General features: G+C 53.6%; 1 protein-coding gene across 2 annotated transcripts in view; it reads right to left on the bottom strand.

Annotated features, from left to right (window-relative positions):
- GALNT14 (polypeptide N-acetylgalactosaminyltransferase 14) overlaps positions 1 to 17498 on the bottom strand; it is a 197918-nt gene that overhangs the window by 58614 nt on the left and 121806 nt on the right. For both annotated transcript variants that reach the window (XM_081796969.1, XM_081796968.1), the window contains exon 2: positions 14298 to 14467. In XM_081796969.1, the coding sequence (XP_081653095.1) occupies positions 14298 to 14467 (170 nt within the window). The remainder of the gene's footprint in view (positions 1 to 14297; positions 14468 to 17498) is intronic.

Below are 17498 nucleotides of genomic sequence, written 5' to 3'. Positions count from 1 at the left end.
CCCAGGCCTGTTCTTGGTGCTGCTGATCCTCACACATCGGGACAGTTTTTCTGATCTCTGATCCCAATTTATCTCCTCACATACTTTTGCTGCCCATGCAAGCTGGCTCAGAACGCACACCCGACTGGGGAATGCAGACACCTCGGGCTGAGCTTAGGCCCCCTGGAAACTGCCACTGCTCCCCTCTGCACAGGGCCCCCATTTGCCCAGACAACTGATTTTGCTCCGTTATGTGGACTAGCTCCTTTGAAATGAGTGGGACCCCGCAGTTTGGGGGACACCACAGGTAGGCAGCAGTACCTTCTCTCTAGGAAGAGAACTGCTCTCGAGAGGCAGCAAAGAGGCTTCTTTTGGGACGCAGCCAGGATCTGTGTTCGCTGGTACCGAACGCCACCCAGATGGCAGCCATGGGCGGCGTGTGTGCATGTGCGTACGTGTGCGTACGTGTGCATGCACACACACAGGGGAGAATGTTCTCAAAAGGCAAATGCAGAGTGTAGCTGGGACCAGGAAGTGTGGAGGTGGGCCAAGGCCTATTTTTGCAATGTTTCTGAAAAAGATTCCTCAGTGTCTGGGACAAGGGCTCCTTCAAGTCTTATTTTAGCCCTGCTTGAATCACATTACACAATAGTAATAACACCTACTGACCCCTGGCTCTGTCTCAGGTCTTCTTCCAAGAGCTTTAGATCTGCACAATGATTCTCTGAGGTAGGTGCTGGGACTCCTCCCCTCTCGTTGTGGAGGGGACTGTGAGGGCAAGTCAGGAAGCAGCAGAGCCTCGAGGTAAAACCAGATGGGCTGGCTCCCGACTCTGTGCTCTCACACGCTCCCCTAGGGTGCCCCAGATGGTCATCCAACTCACTGGCTCTCAGCCTTTGTTTCACACTGGCCTTTCTCTCTGCCTTTGGTCTTTTTTTTTTTTTTTAAAGATTTTATTTATTTATTTGAGAGAGAGAATGAGAGAGAGAGCATGAGAGGGGGGAGGGTCAGAGGGAGAAGCAGGCTCCCTGCTGAGCAGGCAGCCCGATGCAGGACTCGATCCTGGGACTCCAGGATCATGACCTGAGCCGAAGGCAGTCGCTTAACCAACTGAGCCACCCAGGCGCCCCTGCCTTTGGTCTTGAAGGGCAATATGCTGGAAGGTTCTGGAAAGATGGAGAATCACAAGTCTGGGCTGTCCCTCACCTGCTAAAGAATGGTGTCTCCCTTTGATGCTCCCTGAGCTATTTCCTGATATTTCTCAGACTTTCCAGCTCAAGGATCAGAGAATAGTTAGTCTTTCCTTTTACCTTTTGCCTTCAATCCTCAGATTGAAGGAGCTAAGACCTGTAGCCATAGTGAATCCAGGGATGCGGCCAGGCCCAGCCCACTGAGTTCAGGAACGGTGTGCTTGAGGGCCAAGTGTCCCCCACTTCTTCTCCCAGGGACTCACAACAGCATGCCCCTCTGGAAGGTCTGAGACGGGGAGGCAAAAAGCAAAGACTTTTCACACCTTCCCGTGCCCTCCTCCTAGCCAGTTCATCTGTCCATCCCGAGTCAGTCCTGCCCCACATTCTGCCTCTACCCCTCCTTTATTCTCACTTCTACCTGCCCAAGCTAGGTCTGCACCCTTGCAAAGCTCCCTGACTATTCTTCCCGCCTGCAGAGCTGCCCCTCCATCTCCTTCCTCCCTGTTCTCCACACATGCTTCACACACCACTCTCCCTAGCCTCACTTGGTTCCTTGAAGCCAAGCCCTGACCGCATCCCAAGGCCTCCCCCTCACACTAACCCCCAGCCCTGCCCCACAGTTCCCCTGCCTGAGCCTTCTAGCCCTGCCAACCAGGTCCATTCACTGCCCTCCGGCATGACCTCCACACACCTCCCCATCCCCCACCCCCCATCTTCCTGTCCAGGGCTGCCTAAATTATAGCCCTTGCGACACCCACATCAGCGTCTGCCACCAAGCTTCTCATGGGACTTAATCCCCTGTCTGCAAAGCTGTGCTGTCTTCTCATGGGCAGGGCCCACTTTTCTACTTCTTTATGTTCTTAAGGGCAAGTTAGTCAACCGACTGGAGTCCATGTCCTCATCTCTAAACCAGAATCACAGCAAGGCTGCTGGGAGGCTGAGCTTGGAGAACATACACAAGGTGCCTACCACGTGTCAGGGGACTAGTTTGATCAATAAACACTGGCTGATTATGGTCCCGGATTTATGGGCTAACACAGAGAATCCTTTGTTGAGTGAAGGTGGTTTTAAATGTCCCATGATCTGATTTTCTCCCTCTGTTTCGAGGATTCTTTCCCACACCTGCACTCCCAAACCCTCATGTTTTCAGTAGACAGTTTGACAGTGAAGCCAGCGAGGTGCCCTTTGGGTCCACAGTCCCTCAGCAGGGACCAGCGAGAGGCTGAGTGTCAGACACGATGCTGGCACACCTGCCCCAGGTGGCTCCAGGTCTCAGGGAGGAGACCGATGTGTACCCCTCGGGGTAATGAGGGCTCACGACGGAGCACAGGAGTGAGGAGGAGCCACTGAACTTAGCCTGAGGGGTGAGATGACTTCCTGGAGAACGCCTCTCACCCCGCCCTAGGTTCCTGAAAGATGAAGCAGTTCCCTGAGCAGCAAAGATGAAGACGCAGGAAGCCTTGAGCACAGTCAGGCAGCCGAAGCCCCGACAAGCTGGGGTGGACCTGTCTTCTCGAAGAAGTGAGCCATCGACATTTGAAAGATTTTAGATGGGAAGCAAAGTCTGCATTTGGAAAGCTCTCCACGGAGGAAGAGCGGAGGATGGACTGGTAAGGGGCCAGAGCCGTGTTGGAGGGCGGTGGGGGCTGCTACAGTCACCCCGGCAAGAGGGGACAGCCGCTGAGGATGGCAAGTGAGGCCAGGGTACAAGGGCTATCTAGGAGGCAGACTCAATGGAATGAGGGTGGGACAAGTTGGACTCCAAAGGTTTGGGCATGGGTCCAAGGTCAATAGTGGGACCTGTCCTGAGAGGGCACAGGTGAGCGCAAAGTGGGCATCTGCTGTCTTGAGAGGTGGAACAGGAAGGCTCGGTGAGGCCTGGGGAAAGGAATAAATGATGTGTCCAGGGGCGTCTGGGTGGCCCAGTCGGTTGAACGCCTGACTCTTGATTTCGGCTCAGGTCATGAGCTCAGGGTCGTGAGATGGAGCCCTGCATTGGGCTCCATGCTCAGCACAGAATCTGCTGGAGATTCTCCTCTCCTTCTGCCCACCCCACCCCGCTCTCTCTCTATTAATGAAATCTTAAAAAAAAAAATGGTGTGTTCATAGGACAAATCAGGGGAGACGTGGCAGAGTAGGGAAGCCAGAGAGCAGATGGAACGATGCCTGCTCTGGCTGGTGTCAGGGTCAGGGTGAGAGTCAGGTGGGGGCAGAAGGTGAGAGCCATCCGGACACCCGAGCTTCATTCAAATATCAGGGTTCCTCCTACTGCATCAGGGACACCAAGGACAACCACAGGGGCGTTAGCCGATCTTGCCCTTGCTAGCCCAGACGGAACCCCGGCTGCTACGTGACTCCACGGGGCCCCCTTCTTCTGTCACATCGTGCCTTCTTCAGCTGCTTTTCCAGCCGCCCCCAGGCCCACCGCTCGCGTCACTCCATCCCACTGTCTGTCACCCTGGCCAGCACCGGCTTTCCACAGCCGCCCGCCCACAGCTGTCACCTCCTCTGCTCTTTTCATCTGCTGTCAGACGCAGTTCTGCTTCCTGGCCCCCGGCTCTGAAATCAGTCCCTCTGCTGGCCTTGGCTTCTCTCCCCACTATTTTAAAAGTACACATTTCACCAGACGCGGCATGGTGATTGCCTCATTGCTTATTTTGCGCTCTGGTTTTTAAAGTTAAGTTTGACATTCAGGCAAGTTAAGTGTTTTGGCGCCAGGAGCCAAGGCTGAGGCAGGAAGCGCCGTGCAGATCTTCTCTGCCTGCACCCTCCCGGCCCCCGCACCACCCTGTTCTTGGAGCGCACCCCAACTCAGAGGTGGGGGACCGGGCGCAGAGCCAGGGCCTCTCCAAACTCACTCACGTAGCTCCTTGCTCCTTCAGGGCTGGCCCCCTCTCTGCCCTGCCTCCCGGACCTGCTGTGGAGCTGAGGAAAGAGCACAGGGCCCGGATGCTCTGGGTGATCCCGGGACTCAGGCCCATCTGAGAGCTCAGCGCCACAGCTAACAGACAGCACTGACTGGGGGCTCAAGACTGTGCTCAGCCTCCCGCACGGATTACCCCGCCTCTCCCTGATGGCAACCCTGGCTACCATTATTATTCCCATTTCAAGATGAGGCACTGAGGCTCGCGGAGTTTGAGTGACTCGCCCAAGGAGCAGGTGCTAAGTGAGAGACATGCCCGATCTCCAAGCTCACAGGGTGAGGAGGCCTAGCCCTGCCACTCACCCAACCATCTACAGTGCTGGGGCTCCGTTTGCCCCCCAGCCGGATGGCGGTGACCCCTTCACCCCAAGTGCTGCTAAGAAGGGGATGTGAGAACGTTCCATGAAGTCTCCTAGAGCTACAAGGTGTGGTTACTCTTATTCTGAGCATGGCTGAGGTTCGGATTTTACTTGGGAATTGCGCCAGGTGCCCAAGCCTCTCAGGAGGTCCTGGGGCCTGTTCTGCCAGCCCCGTTTCTTTCTGGCATGAGAGGCGCAGGGGAGGGGCACGTCACACCAGCCGATGGTTCTTCAAAGCATTGCGGGGTTAACGGGAACCCAACACGACAGCGCTCTGCGTTATACAGGGGAAAAGTTCACATGTTCCAACTCCTTATTCTACGCTGAAAACCGTGGGCAGGTCACCAGTTTTCAGTCAAGCTGCCATCAGTGTGATGTGCCGACTCCAGGAGCAAAGAGCTCTGCTGTTCAAGTGCACAGATGGTATGGAAGCAGCTTATGTTGGCATCTGAAGCCGGGCCGGGGGGTGGGGGGGGGCGTGGTCCGGTGACCTCCACCTAGGGGAAGGCATGAGGGCCCAAAGAAACGGACGAGGCGGCAGTGAAGGACAGCTCTCCAGGTCCTGCAGGCCCTCGAGTCTCCTTAGGAAGACAAGTGTGTGAGGGGAAGGATTCATCCAGGGCCATGGGGGAGGGGAGGTGCGGCAGAGCTGGAGGGAGTCGTGCTTCTGGAAATAGCCTCCAATCAGATTCAGTCCCTAAGTCAGTTCCTGCACACTCTCACCCGCACAAGTATTTTCAACCAGCAGACAGGGCTGGAAGTGACCTTAATAAGCATCTCTGAGCTACTTCTGTCTTCTTACCTGTGAGGAAACAGACACCCGGAGAGCTGAAGGGTTGGGCACTATCTTAGGACCCACAGCTTCTCATGCTCCGTCCAGTAGCTTCCCTCCATTTTACCGCACACCGCCACGATGTGGGGGAAAATGTCAAAAACACTCCGAAGAGAAGCAGGTTATTGAGGACAGACTAAGAGTCAGGCGTTGTGCTTGGTTCTTGGGCAAAGGGCCTAGAAAGGTGAAGAGAGCAGGTGTAAAACACTTGATTGGGGATGGGAGTGGCCCTTGAACTCCTGAAAGGTGCTCTACCTGACTGATCAGTGGGGAAAGGCAAACCTCAACCACAGGAAGATACCACGACTCAGCTTCTCAAAGGCTCAGGTGAAACAGACAACAGCCAGAGACTGACCACAAAGATGTGGAGCCACTGGTTATTCTCAGACACGTACACGGCCAGTGGGAATGCGTGTCCACCGAAAGACAAGTACAAGATTAGTCAAAGGAGCACCGTTCATAAGAGCCCCACACTGGAAAAACCCCAAATGAGCATTAACAGTAGAACAGATATAGAACTTGCAATAGATTCATACGAAAGAATACGATACAGCAGTGAGAATAAACACACCACGTCTCGGAAAACCGTGGCTGGATTTCACACACATAATTTTGAGGGAAGCCAGACATACAAGAGCACACACTGTGTAAGTCCATTTATATAGAGTTCAAAAACAAGCAATGCTAGTCTATGGCATTTGAAGTCGGGACAGTGTTACCTACGGTGGGGAGTAAGGGCAGGGACATCGGGTGGTTCTGGCAAACTGAGAGTTGTCTTTCCCTTGACGGAGGTGCTTGATGTGGGAATGTGGGTGTGTTCTCTCTGGAAATTTCTTCAAGCGGTACATGAATGAAGTGTCAACCTTTCTATATGTATGTGGGACCCTGATTCAAAGTTTACTTGAGATGAAGAGAGGTTCTGGATCTTGAGAAATATTGTGGTCTTGCAGGGATATTTCAAAAGCCACCGAAGTGGAAGGATTCAATACAGCCCAGCACTAGAGGCGAGAGCCACAGTCAAACTCAGCAATGCTTTCTCTTCCCCTGAGCACAACAGCTGTCTAGCATTAAAGAGAACATTCCAGAATTCAGAGTGCAAGTCCAGGGTCTCCTTTTCAGCCTTCTGCTTTCTTAGAAGTGTATACCCCCACAACAATGGGGGGAAAAAGGATAACTTAGAGGAGAGAGCAATGATGCCACCTTCCCCTTAGTGTTACTGGCCCCAAGTACATGGGTCAGGGCTTGTTTTCAAGGCTAAGGGAACATTCTTCTCAGGGGTAGTGGCCCTCTGGTGAGAAGGAACGGGTGGCCTGTGGAGGGCAGTAAGGAGTCCCCAGTCACCCAGCTGGCAGATTTGCCTCCTTGCGGAATCTAAGCTCCACGAGAGCAAGTGTTTGGACTGCTTGTTTACTGATCTATGCCGAAGTGAAAATGAATAAAGGAAATCTCATTCAAAATACACAGTCCGGCAGGAAGAAGGAAGATTTCCTCTCAGCTGGGCAACAGCAAGCTGCCCTCACCTACAGCCAATGAGAAGCCACCACCACCTCAAACTCACATTCTCCTCCAATGAACGTTTGTTCAGAACGACCCCTCCAACTTCCTCCTTTCTCCTACAGAAGGATGTTCTCCCCTTTGGTCTCCAGACTTGCTTGGGGTCCCCCATAGTTTGTATATCCCGAACTGCAATTTCTCTGCTCTTTCTGAACAAGCTTACTTGCTGCTCGACAACCTTTATTATTCAATTTTTAAGGTTAAGACCTAATAACCTAAGACTCAATAATTTGCAGGATAAATTTTGCAGGGGAAATATTTAATTCCAAATCAGTTTCCCAATCCTGGCCATTGAACACGCTTCTCTGTGTCTTTCCACATTTCTTTCCATCATCTCCTTCCTCGGGCAACGTGTAACAAAGAAGGCAAACCCGGGAGGAGGGAGGGCAATGTGCCTCCAGAGCTAAAGCCATTTAATGCCTTTCAAAGGCACACAGGTTCTTCTTGGTCTTGGCGACAGAACACAAGAAACTATGGACTCAGTTAGCTAACTGAAATATGTTATATCCACACCTCCAAGCAAAGCTCAAATAGAAGTATCAAACTGTCTTAATTGGGAAACAGAATCCTCATGCATCATCTCTTCTCCTTGCCCTACAAGTACCAATAAAACACACACACACACACACACGCTCAGTGGACTTAGACATAATACAGGCTTCATGTTTGGGACTCTCTCTAAACATATTTACATACATATAGACCTAGAATCTGAAAACTTGATTTTGAGTTTCGGCCAAGCACTGACTAGCTGTGTGATCTCGGACATGTCCCTTAACCCCTCTGAGCCTGGATCTCTTTACCTGGGTATGTGCTCAATCTGCTAGTCTTGCTCTTCTGCCCAAGTCTTCATAGCTAGTACTGGTGCTCAGTCCCAAACCCAAGAGTCAGATGGGGCAGACTCCTTTTCCTGATCCCCACCAGCTCCTTTTCCCTCTGGACCAGTTCTTGCTTCTCATCTCTCCGACCTCACCCCAGAGCAAACTCCCCAATGTAAGACCCAGCACCCCTACCCTGAGGATGCCAGTGCCTTAAAGCCAAGATCCCACATCACACTCTACTCCCTTGGGATGGTTTTGGGGATGGGGAGTACATCACTGCTGCCTGGCACAGTTCTGCTCGGACCTACCTTGGTACTCCCCACTCCCCCCCCACCCCGCCCGCCTCGGCAGGAGCTCCGCTGACCCAGGACTGGCCAGGGATGCATTGCTTAGGACATCTCTTGGGATCGCTGAGATGATGAGACTATGACAGGATAAAGGTCCAAGCATTCCAGCGTTGGCTGACCTGACTCTAAGCCCCTTATCCTGAATTCAAGACTTGGCTACAACATGACCCCAAGTTTCCCATCCAGAATTATTTTCCCCTCCATCACCCACACTCCAAGGAAATTGGACTGACTCTTACAAAACAATGTGGCTCTCCCACCTCCTTGTCTTTGCTTAAGCTGTTCCCTCAAACTGGGATGCCTGCCACCAGCTAAAATCCTACCTGTCGCCCCCAATTCCAACTCAAATGTCGTTTCCTTCAAAAAGCCTCTGCCTCCCATCCAAGCATAAATGCCTTCTCCTGGGTAGGCCAGCTTAATGCTGTTTTGACTTTTTTAATTTTTTACAGGAAAGCTCCTAATTCGTATGGTTTGCTCCATGAACAAGACAGAAATAGTGACACCAAAACCAGGACAGGGCGGGAGATGAGTACTTGGGAATCGAGAACAGGAAGTCCATGCATTAGCTCCAGAATCAACAATAGGGCCTCAGAGCAAACCACAGTTGAACATCAAGAATCAGTCCCATGTGCATTTTCTCCACAGACCATGAGCTCCCCGGGAGTGGGGACCAATTTCTAGCATAGAGCTTGGCATGTGGTTAGTGCTCAATAAATATCTTGAGTGGATGAGTGAGTGAAAGAACAGGAAAATGAACGAATGAATGTGATGCACGATGTCAAAGTTGGTCAGAATGAGCTCAAACAAGGTGTGAGAAAACATTAGTGAAGGAGCTTCGTTCAGATGAATTCTCATTAGCAATTTGCTTGACTGGTCCCCTTTCAAAGGCTGAGATGCCGCCTCTTTGGGAAATCTGCCTGAAACTCACAGAGCGGGCAGGGGTGGAGGGAACGGGGTAGCATGCAAGGACCCAGGGGCCCAGGAGGGGAAGGAATCCTGGCCCAGAGGCACCTTCCATCTTAGTCTCTGTGGTTTCTCTTCCCCTCCTGCCCCAGGTGAGAACCCACTCCTGCGCCCTACACTGGGTACTCAGATAGCTCCCTGGGGCAGAGGGCACCGTTCTTCCGCAGGGCCACTTCTAGGATGTGCAGAAACTCATTCTGCTGCCCCCTTCCAAGGCTCCCTGGGACTCCGGGATGCTCTGGAGTAAAGCGCACTAAGAGCTCCTATCAACAGGCTCACAAACTCCTGTATTGAAAAATGGTGCACAGGAGGGACCAGAACGTAGCAGATGGGGAGAGCGTGTTTGCAAAAGTTAAGTGTCTGTGATGGGTTTCCTCTCACCTCCCCTCCGCCTTGATGTGGCATCACCAACTCTGTGCTAAGCTAGTGGAACAGCCTCGCCTCTGAGGGAACATTTTTTATGCTTAGCCATTCCAACCGTAAAGATTTTTATCCTATTACTGCTAAGTGACGAGTACAAGGAGAGAAATGATGATGATCTTTGGCAGCCATTCCAACCAAGTAAATACAAGGAGGGAGACAGGCGATCCCAGACTGGGCTGCTGCCCCTTCACTTCCCAGGATGAAAAGGAGCAAAGGAAAAATGTCTTCCTGGTGAGACGTATCGAAGTGTGGAATTTTCCCTCCAGGCAAGCGATGGGTATCCCACTGTTGGAACCATTTAGCACCGCCTGGACAGAGGCTGGGAGAGTTGGCTGAGGGGGACAATCAGACCCAGCTGGCCAGGAGGAGGTGACCTAATGAGGCTTCCCAGCTGCAACGCCCTCCTGCCCGCAGCTCCTGGGCGCAGTCCACCCTCACACCTGCTTCCCTGAGATCAAAGCCACCCCCTAAGTATTGCTAGGCAACCGCAGAAATAGACATTTGCTTTATCAAAATATTGCCCTCCCTTCTCCAGCGGTGTGCCTCTGTTGAATGGCTCCTCGTCTGCCAGATGTTTTCTGTGCCCCTTGGATGATGGCAAACCCAGCGCTGTCACCCAAAGGTGGTGACAGCAGTGGGGGCGGGACAGCCGGAAAACGAGGACTATTTGTTGGACCAGTCAGTGCTTGATAAACAGGAGAACTCCACTGGGAAATCTGCTCAGACTCACCCCAGCTAGATGCTGTCCCTTCCGTACACTGACATAGTTATTTATTGCACACTTAACCCTGATACCGACAGCCACATCTTCGTCCTCGCCACCCCAGAGGACCTCGGCGGGGCCCCGGGAGTTAAGGCTCTCGTCTATGTTAACAGGATTGTGGGTCTCAGGGGACAACGTGGCACTAGGTGGGCCCGACGCCAGCACAAGCATGAGATTCCCACGGAGGCAGGTGGGAGAGCCGAGTGCGTGGATGTGGATACATCTGGAAGGAAGACCGACCACGAAGAGTGCCCAGACGTGGAGGCTGCAGCGACTCCGCACTGATAGAGCTTCGAGGCCATCTAGTCCGAAGCGATGAGAGAACAAAGCCGAGGAAGGACGTGCAGAGGGATATGCGGAAGGCCACTGCTTGGCACCTGGTCCCCACGCCTCCCATGGGCCCTGGATCAGGGATGAGGAAACTGAGCCATGGCCAAGATTTGTCGAAAGGCCGATGACAGCATTCTTTCCATCTCAAGACTGGAAATGTCACATGTTAGGTCAGGGGTGGGTGCGCATGGGAAGTCTCCGTTGTCAACCCCAAAGGGTGAATGTGCAGGGGATCCATTTGAAACCACAGGTACTCCCTTTCTAAATTAGCCTGGGTGTGGACATCACTCACTGCCCTCCCACCCCCCATAAAGCCTGGGAATGGGGAGTTCCTAGCCTGCCTCCTCGCCTTGGTCATCCCACTCTCCAGGTCAACCAGCCACCCCTACAAAATACCCTGGGCTCCCTGGCACGGAGGACCGAGATAACAATTCTATTCCACATGGGGAAATGAAGCCCCCGGCCTCTGTGGGGCTGCTTTCGCTTGGTGCCGGGCCACGACATGCTTGGGAAGGCTTCTATAACTGCCAATGCACTTGGATTTTCCATCGGCCCAGCTGCCTGTCGGGTGAAAACTTCCACAGCCTTGTCCCCCTCCCCCCACCTGCTGCTTCCAGCCTCACGGCATCTTTGGATTCCTGAGCGATGCCCCCCAACACCGGCCTCCCAGCAGCACGTGCTCTTAATGCTCAGCTAATAGTTCTGTCTCAGACGCTTGTCCACACGCGTCCTATAAATCAGAATCCAATTACGGTGGTAAGAAAATTGGAAGCAAATTTAATAAGCTCAGGCCACTCCCCCATGCTGTTTCTTCACTATTCTCTTCCTAGTAATGAGAACCCCTTTCACAGACTCTGTTCTCCTGCCTCCTCATCTAAGGCCCCCTAGGATGGAGGGAGCGGAGGAAGGGGGCTGCTTCTCGGTCCTCTTTCCCTCTTTGTATGAAAGGCAGATGGGAGAAAGTAGTCAAGTGTCTTTGCAGATTTGCTCTCCCTCTCCTTTTTTCAATAAATGTTTCTTGAAATTCTATCACACACCAGGTTCTGTACTGGGTGCCAGAAAAGATGTCTCCCCGCCCCCACCCCCAGAGGGAGGAAGGCCTCGTCCTGTTGCTGGGGCTGATAATGCACTTTGATGTTTCAGTCTTGAGAACTCAGGTAACAAGCAGGGCTGGCTCTCACGGCAACTTGCCCCTCCGGAGACCTCGGCAATGTCACAACATGGGGGGCGCTACTAGCATTTAGTGGGTGGAGGCCAGAGAGGCGGCCCAATAACCTACAGTGCGCAGGACAGCCCTCACAGCAAACTGTGATCCCCAAATGCCAGCCACTGACTGAATCCCTGGGCGATAGGAGATAGGTCACCAGCAGCCACAGCTGGTTGGAGCTGGGGCCGGCAGGGCCCAAGAAGGGCCCCAGGGCTCCGTCAGCCCAGGCCAGCTGGCCCCAGACATTACTCTGGGAGGAAGTCAGGATACAGGGAGTCTGGAATCACAGGATTAAGGGGCTTAGCTGTTAGTTTTAACCTCACAGACACCGATTCCCTGGGAGGCAAGGGCTGGAAGGAGGAGATCCTACGGACAGAAGGTCAACCCCCAGTGGGGTCCGTGGGAGGGAAGCACACTGGGCTTTGCTGGCAGTCTCTGGAACTCTCGTTAGCGCAAGAGTGGTCTGTGCACAGGGTCAGCCCCATACCACACTCAGCCTGGACATGGCTGATCCGATTATTAGCCTCTGCTGGCGCTAGCCTGGGGCTCTGCACACGGTCAGCGCTCAACAGCCCTCCCACACCTGCCTGGCCCCATGTGCCTGCCCTCCTTCCCAATCCCCTGTCCTCTCCTCTTCCTGCTCTTTCGGATCAGGATCCACAGATCTGAAATTCTCTTAAGTCACTCAACCCCAGCTCCCACAGGGCAAGGTTAGTGCCCGGAGGCAGACATATGGCTGATGGACTTTTCCTCTTTGTCTTCCCAAAGGGGGCCTTAGATTGCATCTAAATCCTCCCTGCCCCTCTTGCCTCCCTGGCAGCAGATCACACTTACCTGATAGATACAACACACTCGGAGAGGGCCCCGAACAGGACCTGGTAAACTCGGATCCTTGGGGACGGTCTCGGTTCCTCCCCCACAACCCGCACATATGTCCGGCCCTCGTAAACCACTTTCTTTTTTCGCCTCTCAGATCACAGATGAGGGTGAACGCAGAAATTCGTCCTGCTCAGGGTGTCCCCTCGAACCTGCCTGCTCAGTGAATCCCCCACTCCATGCCTCCCTTCTGCGGGGCGGGAGCAGAACTCACACCCAGATGCACTGGCTCTTTTCCTGGCTGGGAGGCGGCCCTTCGTCCTTCTGGAGGGTCTCACCATCTGGACTCAGGACAAGGGCGGGACCACCCACCTGAGACCAGGGGGCGCTTCTCAGCCTTCTTCCCTGTTCTCCTACCTGTCTGTAGTCTCTGCTCAGGGAAATAAAATTACCTAATTCTTCTTTAAAGATTTTATTTATTTATTTGAGAGAAAGAGCACGAGCGGGAGGGGAGAGGGGCAGAGGGAGAGGGAGAAGCAGATTTTCCACTGAGCAGAGAGCCCGACACGGGGCTTGATCCCAGGACCCCAAGATCATGACCTGAGCCGAAGTCAGATGCTTAACCGACAGAGCCACCCAGGTGCCCCCAAATTACCTAATTTTTAATGAAAATTCTATCAGAGGCCAAGAACCAGGATAAGTGCTGGGGAATTTTGATAGCAATACTATAAGACTCTGACTTGAAGAAGCTTTCAGGCCAGCAAAGTGTTCGAGGTATAGCCAGTGCCCCAGATCTCTGGCTGTGGGGGATTTCCTGCTGCTTAGAAGTGTTCAGTTTGCAGACTCTTGGGAGTCTTCTTCTGAAGACTTCTTCTGAAACCACAGATGCCTTATAGCTCATGGCCCTGGCATTACTTTTTTGGGGAAACCGGCTCCTTTTATGAACGATGGTGATTAACATGAGCCCCTCCATGGGATGCGTGCTATGTAAGTCAAGGTTTTTGAGTTTGTACGTACAGCCTAGTTGGGGAAACTGAGTCCACCCCTCTTTACAGACTGACAACTTTAGCACCACCAGGTTGCCCAGCGTCATAAGTCACGAGAATTCTTACCACCCTGCTCATAAACCCCAGTGTCCACAAACGGGTACCCACAGACCCAAACAAAGACAGAACGCTAAGAAGCTAACACCAGTCCGCCCCCCTCTCAATTTAACAATGCCTCAAGCCCCTCCCGTGCGCCTTTGGTGCAGCTGGGCCTCCCAGTTGTAGGCAGGGAGGCCAGCACGGAGGAGCTGGGGTTGAGACAGACCTGCTTACTCAGGCCTCACGGAGAAGCAAAGGCCTGCTCTGACTCTAGGAAGGATTGGTAATGAGGCAACGTGCCTGGGCTGTCCGAGGAAATGAGCCTGCCCACCGACCTGACTTCCCAGGCGTCTGCCCGGCCTGCCCTCCCTCCGTTTGAAAGCCACGCCAGGCCTGGCCATGGGAATCTGCCAGGGAAACCAGGTCCGGGCTATAGGGTCTTTAGTGCTCCATGATTTCGGGGTGACCACCAGGTGAGGGGGCCAGGTGCAGGCGGAGGGGCCTCCCACATTCTCTCTGGAGGTGCCAGGGGATAGCTCACAGCAGTGGGTAGCGCAGAGAGCGTCAGCTACCATCCGGCTGGCAGCAGACGGTGCGTGCCTGCCCCAATCCGTGGCCTGGGCCCTGCCCAAATCAAGCCCGCCCTTGCTCTGTCATGACCACAAGGAACAGGAGAGAGTGACAAGTGGGAGCGGTCACACGTACCTCAGATGGCGGGTGTCAGGGACCGCCCGGCTGCTGGAGATCCGCTCGCTCTCCCGCTGGTTGAAAGCATACAGCTTATAGGGATCGTCACCGACGCGCCACTTTTTGGCATTCAGATACTGCCGCTCATCAAACTGGTCCCACGGGTCTTCCCAGTCAGCATCCAAAGTCTGCGGAGCACAGATGGGAAGTCAGGGAGAACAGCTCCCGGCCCTCCCCAGCCTCCTCTGTCTGTCGCTACCCAACTGCAGAGAACAGGTTCATCCCAGCGAAGTTTCACCCAAGGATGGGGCCAGAGGGAAGAGGTTAATAAAACCACCAGCAGCAACAATAACACACGGAACGACACGAAGAGGGTAGCTGCCTTTTACGGAGCGCTATGTACGAGGCACTGTGTGAGAACCTACTCCCTTCCCCGGGAGTCCCAGGAGGCGGGCAGTGCTCATGGCCCCAGGATGAACACAAGAAAACAGCCTCCACAGGCCAAGGACCTTGCTCAGGATCCCACCTTTAGGAAGTTGGCAGGGCTGCGACTTGGGTTCTAGTATCCTGAGCCCACAGGCCTCCTCGCCAAGGCACTCTGACAACATCTGGCTGAAAAGGGCCAGCACTGAAGCCGGAACGTAGCCGATAGAACGACCGTATGACTGTCACTGTGCCCTCGGCCATAGGAAGAGCTGGGATGTAGGCGATCCATCTGTAATAGTGTGCTCCCCACCGGATGGACGCCTGTGTGTTCCCTTCTTCCTCCAACCCAGGAATCTGTGATTATTTTTTTTTAAGATTATTTATTTATTTGAGAGAGAAAGAGCATGCAGAGGGGGTGGGGCAGAGGGAGAGGGAGAGAGAGAGAATCTCGAGCTGACTCTGTACTGAGTGCGGAGCCCGATGCGGGGCTCCAACCCTGAGATCATGACCTGAGCCAAAATCAAGAGTCGGACACAACCGACTGAACCATGCAGGCATCCCTAAATCTGTGATTATTTTTAAGAAGCATCAATTCGGGAACAAGTCATATCCTCACTGTACGTGGAGACAGCGCTTTCAAATGTATAAGGTAGCTTCTGTATTCATGATCTTGTTTCCTCCTCCCCAGACTCTCTGTGCTGAGCTGGGAAGACAAGCTCTCACCCAAGTTCTGGGCTTGTCTGCACAGGTGGGACAGTGGCCGAGCGCAAAGCAGAGCTCAGGCTCCCGGGCCATCCGGTGCCTTCGCACAGCAGAGAAGGCGAGGGTATTTATATAGGGAGGGCATGGCTCGTGCCCAGAGCCAGGCTGCCTCCTCTGCCCCGCCCACGCCAGCTCAGCAGCCAGGCAGAGGCTCTCCGCACAGCCGGCCGGAGCTGTGGGCTTCAGAGTCTCCGCACGCTGGATGCTTCCTTCGATGGCCCCTGCCCAGCAGATGCGGGCACTTTCACCCCTAGGGGAGAGCCACTCCCCTTTGATGAACTTTCAGCTTCATCAAAGCAAAAAGAACTCGGTATCTCTGGGAAAAACCTATTGACTAGGCTCTGCCCTAGAATGTGAGGGCCGGTGCCCTGGGGCTAGCAACATCCCCAAGGATGAGATGCTCACTCATGTGTTACTGAGCCCTAGTCACTGTGCAAATATTAAAAGCTGTCCGGACACCACCCCTCCCGCTGCTGACCAGGATACCCTCCTGGACATGGGGAGCCTGACAGGAAGGCCCAGGGCAGGCCCCACAGATGGCAGGATGGGTGTTCCACCCACAGAGGGCTCCAAGGAGTGGTTCGCCAGTGTGTACATTTATCTCACGCACCACTCGATCTTATCTGGTAATTGATCTGCCTCTCTCTCTCTCTCTCTGTTATCTCCTTTTGAAACAGCATTCTCTTGCTAATAGCACAAAATGAAGCTTTGGAAACCAGCGATTTTTATCCAATAATTGATTTTATGAACGTCCAGGGATACTGCTGCTATGCAGGGGGTGGGGTGTAAGACCCTTCCCCCAGCCTGTGCTGTGCAATGTCACAGGCTGACAGCTGTCCCTCGTGCTTGGAACATCACCACAGGGTGACCCTGACATCATGGGGCCTTGTACCATCTCCCACTGGCTCGTTCCCAATTAGATTCATTGCAATTCTCTCAGTCAGTGGTGAGCTCCTACAATGCTCTGTGCTATGGAGGGGAGATGCAGAGATGGAAGGTCCTAGCCCTCGAGGGGGTTGCAAGGTTGCAGAGAGACATGCATGAGGACACCTAGAACACCTATACCAGAGGAGTGAGGGAAATGGGGAGGGCTGCCTGGAAGAGGTGTCAAGTCAGTTTGTGCTTGAAAGATGAGCAGGGAGTTTGCTTTGCTTAGGAGGAAATGGGAAGGGAAATACATGTGTAGTGAAAACCCAGATAAAAGGCAGGAAGACTTGGAGGAGGGAGAATCTGTTCAGGATGCTGCTAGCTCAGGAATGGGGCGGCCAGAGTGTGGGCTGCAAAGGGTGTGTGAGTGAAAGAGAACTCTGGAACACAGCTGGGTCTGTATGAAGCAGGTCAGGTGGAAGGGTCTCTGGCCACACGTGCAGGACGAAGTGGAGGGAAGAGACTGCCGCAAGGAGCCCAGGTGGGAGGGGAGCTCAGGAATCGAACCTGGTGGGAAGGGAGGCCTGAATGGGGGTGGTGCTGGGGCACTGATGGAAGGTTCCATGCATCAGCTGGAGAAGCAGATGGAGGGGCAGGCCCTGGCGACAGGCTGGAGAAAGGGCAGGTAAAGACCTCTTGGGCTCATCCCTTACTCTCTATTCACACCAGACCAGGCCCAGGGCCAAGAGGGCATAAGGCTGGGTTGTTTGCTCAGCCTGGCAATCACCACCGTACGGGCAGCAAAGCATCCCTGGCAGAATCTGCCTCCTTGGGGACGGGGCCATGGGAACTCAGCTGGGATTCTGAACCCCAGAAAGCCCAGAGCCTGAGTAAAGCCTGGCTGGTGAGAAAAACTGAACAATCAGTCAAAGCCTCCTTGGAGGGGACCGCTCCCTCCAATGGTCACGTGCACAGAACGGGTTCACACTTTGCTGCACTGAGATCCACTGGGGGGAACCCCCTGTCCTAGGAGCTTGGTTTTCCTACAACAATATCTGGATGTATTAAATAATGGTGACGTTGTGTTTAAAATACAAATCCTACCATCTGAATAACAATTGCTATTTTACAAGGCGGCTCGCACATATTGCCACAGAATGCACA

Source organism: Leptonychotes weddellii, chromosome 10, assembly GCF_054177405.1.
Source record: "Leptonychotes weddellii isolate Sample4059 chromosome 10, ASM5417740v2, whole genome shotgun sequence".
NCBI classification, from domain to species: domain Eukaryota; kingdom Metazoa; phylum Chordata; class Mammalia; order Carnivora; family Phocidae; genus Leptonychotes; species Leptonychotes weddellii.
Note: the sequence above shows the minus strand (reverse complement) of the source record. Positions and strands in the feature narration are given on the sequence as shown.